The sequence below is a fragment of the Neomonachus schauinslandi genome, unplaced genomic scaffold (assembly GCF_002201575.2).
Source record: "Neomonachus schauinslandi unplaced genomic scaffold, ASM220157v2 HiC_scaffold_1834, whole genome shotgun sequence".
Taxonomy (NCBI): Eukaryota; Metazoa; Chordata; class Mammalia; order Carnivora; family Phocidae; genus Neomonachus; species Neomonachus schauinslandi.
Genome location: NW_025410524.1, coordinates 1 through 7216, shown reverse-complemented (window position 1 = coordinate 7216; position 7216 = coordinate 1). Strand labels below are relative to the sequence as shown.

General features: G+C 58.8%; 1 protein-coding gene across 1 annotated transcript; it reads right to left on the bottom strand.

The window, feature by feature from the left end:
• Positions 1–27: 27 nt before the first annotated feature.
• On the bottom strand, positions 28–4496 carry LOC110582794 (epidermal growth factor receptor kinase substrate 8-like protein 1). The gene is made up of 7 exons (XM_044912406.1): positions 4450–4496; positions 3628–3683; positions 2160–2200; positions 1900–1958; positions 1226–1387; positions 733–882; positions 28–176 (listed from the first exon to the last, which is right to left on the bottom strand). The coding sequence occupies exons 2-7, from the start codon at positions 3642–3644 to the stop codon at positions 90–92; spliced, it is 516 nt and encodes a 171-aa protein (XP_044768341.1). The 5' UTR covers positions 3645–3683; positions 4450–4496; the 3' UTR covers positions 28–89.
• Between the last annotated feature and the right edge of the window lie 2720 nt (positions 4497–7216).

Here is a 7216-nt window from a genome sequence, read left to right as displayed (position 1 = left end):
TTGGGGGGGGCAGACCGAGGCGCCGGAGCTGGCCTCCCAGAAACACCGCCCCCCATCCTCTCTTCTCCCCCGCTTCCAGCCCAGCACCCTTACCTGAGCGCCGCGGGCCTGCGCTCTCCGCGGCCGGACCGGTAGTCATGCAGAGCCCCCTGGACGTCCTCTCGGATCAGCTCCGCCTGCCAGTCATGCCGTCAGGCCCCCACCCCACCTACTGCTTGCCCCAGCCACGGTCCAAAGGATCGAAGGATCGATTCCTTGGCTGGGCGCCAGACCCTGCCCCCCAAGTCACCACTCACGCACACGGTGCCCCATGCACATCCACGCTCCGAACTCACGCCCTCACCCCACCTCTGCCCGTGCCCTAGGCTTCTTCCCCAACCCCGGAGGCCGGGTCCTGGTGTTTCCTCGCCCCCTAGACCATACCCGCCTCTAGTGCTGGCTGCTCCCAGACCCTGTCTCCCCTGTGCTGTCATGTTCTGTCCGGGCCCTTAGCCTCGGTCTCCATTCCGCCCTCACGTTCTACCTCGACCGGGTGCAACCTGTCCTCAAAACCCCCTCCATTCCAGAACTTCTTTCCAGGCCACGCCCCCTCCGCGGGCCCTGACCCCGCCTCTGCCCCAGGCCCCGCCCCGCCCCTAGAGGCCCCGCCCCGTCTGTGCACCAGCCCCGCCCCCGGAATCCACAGGGTCCCAGCCCCGTCCCAGGTGGCTCCCCCTGAGCGGGCCCACTCACCCCGAGACGCAAGCCCTGGAAGAAGTGCACGTCCGGCTGCGTGCGCTCGGGCTCCTGACACACGAGCAGCAGCAGCGAGCGGCTCCGGCCTGGGAGCAGCACCACGTCGCAGCGCACGATGGCGCCCAGCGGGTACGACTCCAGCTCCTCCTGCGGGGCGGGACGGCGGGTAGACTGAGGCCCGAGCCGAGGGGACTGAATGGCGACAGCCGTGCCAGGGGGCACACCGACACTGCACAGGCAGCCCTGCGAGGCTAGGGGATTACGGGGTTGGCGCCGGCAGCCCTGCGAGCCCGGGGGGTCGGGGATGGCAGCCCCGTGTAATGGAGGAGACTACGGACGCCCACGAGAGGAGTGGAGATCTCTTGCGAAAGTTCCCGAAGGAAGGACATGCAGGGGCCAAGATTCACACTCAGACGTCCCTAGGGTCAAGCTCTCTGTGCCTTCCCCCACTCAGGCCAGCTGCTCCTGCCACCCACGTGTCCCCTGGCACCTTGGAGATGGGGTCAAGCAGCGTGACATGGTCCGGAGACACACGCAGCAGCATCTCTTGGGCCCAGATGCGGCCCTGGCTGTCCATGACGGCCAGCTTCCGCGAGGCGTCCTCCACGGTGTGCACGCCATCCTCTTCACCCAGGCAGAAAGTCACCAGGTGCTGGCACGGGCGTGGAGAAAGCAGGGAGTCCCAAGATGATGCCGGCTGGGCTCGCACCAGCCTTTCAGCCGGAGACTAAACACACCTCCTCCAGAGAGCCTGCCCTATCAGGGGCTCCACCTATGGGGCGCCTCCTGCTTTCATCGGAGTGACTAGCCTCCCAACACCACTGGAAGCTCCTTGGAGGCACTGGTTCTGTCTAGTCCTTTCTAAGCACCTCTGCTTCTGTTAGAGCACCAGGCACACTTGGACCCGTCCTCACACAGGTTTACCTAACGTTTGTCCCTGTGGCCTGACCGTCCAGCACAAGGGCCGCTCTAAAACATGGCAGATTCAAGTGGAACTGACTTCCTGTGCCGAATACCCACTTCCAAGGGGGAGGCAGAAGCAGCCCATCTTGCATATGAGCAAACTCAGTTTCCCAGTTTCTTTCTGCTTTCAACATCTCCATCTTTCCAGGCCTGCCTTTCACCCAGCAAGCCTCCCTGGGACAACGCGGACCCCAGACTCACGTTGACTGGATACTGGGAAACATCTGCCATAACCACAGTGGAGTAACGCTTCCTCTGCTCTGTGGGGGAGAAGGAGAATAAACCCAGGAGACTCAGCCCTTCCTGCCTCAGACCCAGGCGTCCAGCCCCCAGCCCCTCCCCCCTCAGACCCGGGAGTCCAGCCCCCAGCCCCTCCTCCCTCAGACCCTGGAGTCCAGGCCTCCAGCCCTTCCTCCCTCAGACCTAGTTTCAGCCTGGGGTTTTCTTGTTCCCAAACTCACCATAGATTGACTTGGCACTTGGTTTGGGGGCAGCTTCTGGGCTGGTTAAGGAAAAGAGAGAGAGAGGGGCCATGGGAACTGGGAGATCATGGGGGCTTTGAATGCCAAGCAGAGCAGCAAAGACTTCATTGTGAGGGCAGTTGGGAACCATGGAGGGTTCTGAGCAGGGGAGGGCAGGCCCAGAGCTGGACTTTCCCACAGGTAAGGCAGTGTGATACCAGGTGGTGGAGAGTGTGGTCTCAGCTGTCGTACAGACCTGGCTTGGAATCCCCTGTCAATACTGTCTTGCCATAAGACCCTGGATAGGAGACTTAATCTCTCGTGCCTCAATTTCCCTTTCTGTGAGATAGGGGTTATTAATCCGATAGCCTCTGTCTGGTAGAGCTATTGGATTCACTGACAGTGGAGGGGGTTCACAGCCTCAGTAAATTAAATTTCAGTCCTACAGTGTGAACGGTAGCACACAGTATGTGCTCAATAAAGGGGGGGGGGTTTACACCAGCATTAGTATTTGGGGTAGACAGACTTATCTTCCCCTCCTACTCCCACAGGCCAGGCTCTTCCCAGCCAAATCCTTCTCTGGCTCCTGCCCCTGGCCTCTCCTTCTAGGTCACCTTCTCCAAGAAGAACTCCACAGAAATGACAGAAACTCAGAGCTCAGGTGGGATGAGGGACAAGAAACACTTTCAGTCAAACCTCTGCTCCTTGTCCTGCTCCTGCCTGCCAGATCTCTGCACAATTTGATTACCCCTGTGCTGGACAATTCACTACCGTATATCTTCAATGCAGCTATTCCCATGGGCCTCCCTTTGTTCTTCTCGATGCTCACTCCAGGAGACTTGAACTTTATTAGAAACAGCCCAGGGGCTCCTGGGTGGCACAGGTGGTTAAGCGTTGGACTCTTGGTTTCGGCTCAGGTCATGATCTCAGGCTCATGAAATCTAGTCCCACACTGGGCTCCGTGCTCAGCGTGGGGTCAGCTGAAGACACTCTTGCCCTCCCCCTCTGCCCTTTCCCCCACACCCCCGTGTTCTCTCTCTTTCTCTCTGAAATAAATAAGTCTTAAAGAAAAAAAAAAAGCCCAGATTTGCCTGCAAAGGGTCAATGTCTAATAATAAGCTAATAACAGCAGAAGCAGAAGAGAGTACCTGCTCTTGGTCAGATTCTCTGCTAAGTCCTATACCTTCATTACCCTGTCAAGCTCTCAGAATTGTCCTTGTTTCCCAGAGGAGGAACTCAGGCTTGGTTCTTTGGCCAGGGTCACACCGCTGCTGAGTGTGAGCATCCGGAGATGAACCCAGGTGTGTCTGCTCTGGGGCAGTAGCTCAAACCCAGGCCGGGCAGGGAAGGAGGCAGCGTAGGCATCCTTCTCAGAGTCCAGGCCTGGGCTGCTGTAAATGCCCCCTGGGGGTGTGGGGAAGAGGGTGGCAGAGGGGGCTGGGCAGCCTGGGGAGCAGGGGCCACTTACCCTGTGGTGGTGCTCATGGTGTGGAGAATGGGGAGCTCCTGCCACCTGGAGGTGCCCTAGGGGCCAGCAGAGAGTGAGGGTCTGACCTGGCCTGTGGTACCTAGGACTTTGGCCCCAGCCCCCTCCTCCCTCAGACCCAGGAGTCCAGACCCCCAGCCCCTCCTCCCCCAGACCCAGGAGTCCAGGGTCTCCAGCCGCTCCTCCCTCAGACCCGAGGGTCCCTGCCCCCGGACCCCTCCTTCCCCAGACCCAGAAGTCCAAAACCCCCATGCCCCTCCTCCTTCAGGCCGAGGAGTCCGGGGCCTCCAGCCCCTCCTCCCTCAGACCCGGGAGTCCAGACCCCCAGCCCCTCCTTTCTGAGACCCAGGGGTCCGGGTCCCCAGCCCCTCCTCCTCCTCCCTCAGACCCAGGAGTCCAGGCCCCGAACCCCTCCTTCACACCTTGTACTCTGCCCCCCAAATTTTTCAGGGATCCATGCATTTGGCTCCCTAATCTATGTGTATCTTATTTTGCTTCCTCTTTCCAGTGATCCTGTCTCCTAGCCTTATCTCCTCAGGGGCCCAGGAGTTCCAGCTCAGAGCTTCTGGACCCTAAGAACCAAAGGGTCTTGACTCCAAGTCCCCTCAGAGAACCATTCATCTAATTCCTCAGCCACTTAGGACCTCAGGCTTTCAGGCCAATCTCCCAGCCCTTACCTCCTCAGGACTCAAGGGTTCAGGTCTGCCAGGTTTCCTGGTGTCTGAACCCAAGAGTCCTAGCCCCCTGCTCCTGCTCCCCAGGAGTTCCGACCTCCAGCCCCCCCTGGCTAGGCCCCCTCCTCACCTGCCCGTCAGGCTCGGTCTGCTGCGAGAGGCCCCGCTCTCTGCTGTCCCCTGGGTTCCAAATGCCGGCCCCTCCTTCCTGCTCCCTGCCAGGCCACCCCGCCTCCGCATACCTGAGCACTCACCTGGCACAGCCCAGCAGCAGTGGCCCCTGGGAGGGGCTGGCAGGGACACCAGGGTTGGGGTGGGGGAGCCAGGAACTGTGACTGTCTCTGTTCTAACAGCACTAGCGCAAGGACAGCAAGTCATTCGATGTCATACTTGGTCACAAAACCAAAAGCTCAGCCTCAAATACCCTCTTCCAATTGCCCTTATACCTCCGGGAGGTCAGAGGTTTGACTCGCACCTGTTTGCAGTTCAAGAGGGGGTCGTCAATGTGGGAGGGGTGGCATTTGAACCCGGGGCTGCCTTTCTGTCTCCGGGGCCAGTCTCTCTCCCTGCCCGGTGCACACCTCCTGTGTATGGTTCCTGCCTCCCCCTGCCTCTTCCTCTGGAACCCCCCCCCCCCAGTAACCCCCTCCAATCATGATAACTGAGACTCAGAGCCCCACACAGCTCCAAGTACTTCTCAAATGTTAACGAGCTCCTCCGGCTTGAAATCTCCTTTCCAGAACTTCTTGTGTCCCATAGCCCTTGCCGACCACGTTATCTGCACCATTTCTTCCCAAAACCCAGTGAGGTGAGGTTGGGGGTCTCCATTTCACAGATGAAGAAACTGAGCCCCATCTGGGTGAAGAGGCTTGCCGGAGGTTACACCTGCAGGGAGTGGATGAGAACAGCGGACGCCAGAGCTCGACCTCGGAGAGCAGGAGGGGCGGGCATGCCCCCTTTTAGCCTTTCGCTTTATCAATGATCCCCACCTGGCTCCTGACATCATCTGCTCACACCTGACCTTGCAGGGCCTCCTAGCTGGCCCCAGCTCCTCTCCACCTCCATCAACCCCTTCCAGCACACCTCTTCCTTGTTGCTCCGTCCTGCCTCAGGGCCTTTGCACTTGCTGCGCCCTCTGCCTGGAATGCTTATTCCCTCAGATATCCTCATGGAGTGTTCCCTCACCCCCTTCAGGTCTTTGCTGGAATGTCACCTTCTCAGAGAGACCTGGCTGACCACTCTATTTAACATTGCAGCTCCTCTTACCCTCCTGTTCCTCGTGGTCTCTCCCGGCTCCCTAATTAATTTTCTCCAGAGCGTCTACCATCTTCTAACATACTGTAGTACCTGATCACTTTGATTATTTTATGTGTCCCCCATTAGAGTGTAAGCCTCATGAGGACAAAAACTTCTGTGCGTTCAGCCCTGCACTCTATCTGTCACTCTTTGGAGTAGCGTCTAGCACATGGCAAGTGCTGGAGGGATACTTGCTTTTGCTGCATTTGTATGTATTATGCTCCATTGTTTTGTTCAGCACACGTTGACCCCGCAGTCTGTGCTGAGTGAGGCTGGAAACCAGAGAATGCACCCCTTTGTCCTGGGCTGACAGGGATGAAAGAATAGAGGGGAAGAGAGACAATCATATGGTGTGGTGTGATGGCAGAGAGCCCAGGTGGGTGTGGGTTCGGGTTGTGACTTAACACCTAATGTGGGTGTGCTTCTGAGTACACTGTATGTGTGTGCATACACGTATATATGTCTCATCCTCACAACATCCTATGAAATGGGTTCCACTACCCCCCTTTTACACACGAGGAAGGGGAGACACACACATGTTAAGGAATTTGTCTACAATCACACGGCTCATAGATGGTGGGGATGGTTGAACCCAGGCCATACAACTCAGACCCTGCATCCTTTGGTGCTACCCTACGCGGCCACCTCGTGACTCTGCCCCTTTCTAGCTGTGTGGCCCTAGGCAAATCACTTAACCTCTCTGTGCCCCAGTACCCCAACTGTAAAATGGGATCGAAATATTGGGAGGATTAAATGAGGTTACGGAGAGCTCTCAGCAGCATCCCTGGCAAAGGGAGATGATAGGTTGAGTGTTCGCAACGGCAGAGATGGCCTTACAGGTGGCCTTTCTTTCCCTGTCTGCTCTGATGGGGACGCAAAGGGCACTGCGGAAGCCCAGAGGAGGCCATTAAGAGGTCAGGGCAGGCTTCCTGGAGGAGGAGGGGCAGCCTGAGCGGAACCTGATGGGCGAGTTTGGCAGCCCCAGGTGGCCTGGAGGATGAGGGAGGAGTGTTGCAGGCCACGGAAGTGCCTGAGCGGTGGAGGGGAGGGCCGGCTGGCCAGCGCATGTGCTCTCCGGAGAGCTGCAGGGAGAGGCAGGAGGGTCTTGTGTTCCTCTCTCTCTAACTGCTGTCACTCTGGGCTCCTGTCACATCCAAGCCACAAGTACTGTCTGAGCTTGGCCCTGCCTGGGTTGGGGTCTGCAGAGAGGAGCAGACCCCTTACCCTCTGAGAGGCAGGTGGACTGGGACTAGTGCCCACTGGCGCAGAAGACAGAGGCTCAGAGTGGGGAGGCCACTAGCCCAAGGTCACAGTGGCCCTGGACCGGTGACACAAATGCACATCTGATTGGGGACAGGTCCTTTCTTCATGTGCAAATGGAGAAAATTGTCCTCATATAGGCATTCCACGGGAGTCAGGGGTCAGGACTCCCCGGTCTGAGGGAGGAGGAGATGGGGGTCTGGACTCCTGGGTCTGAGGGAGGAGGGGCTGGGGGCCTGGACTCCAGGGTCTGAAGCAGGAGGGGGCTGGGGGCCTGGACTCCAGGGTCTGAGGGAGGAGGGGCCTGGGGGCCTGGACTCCTGGGTCCGAGGGAGGAGGGG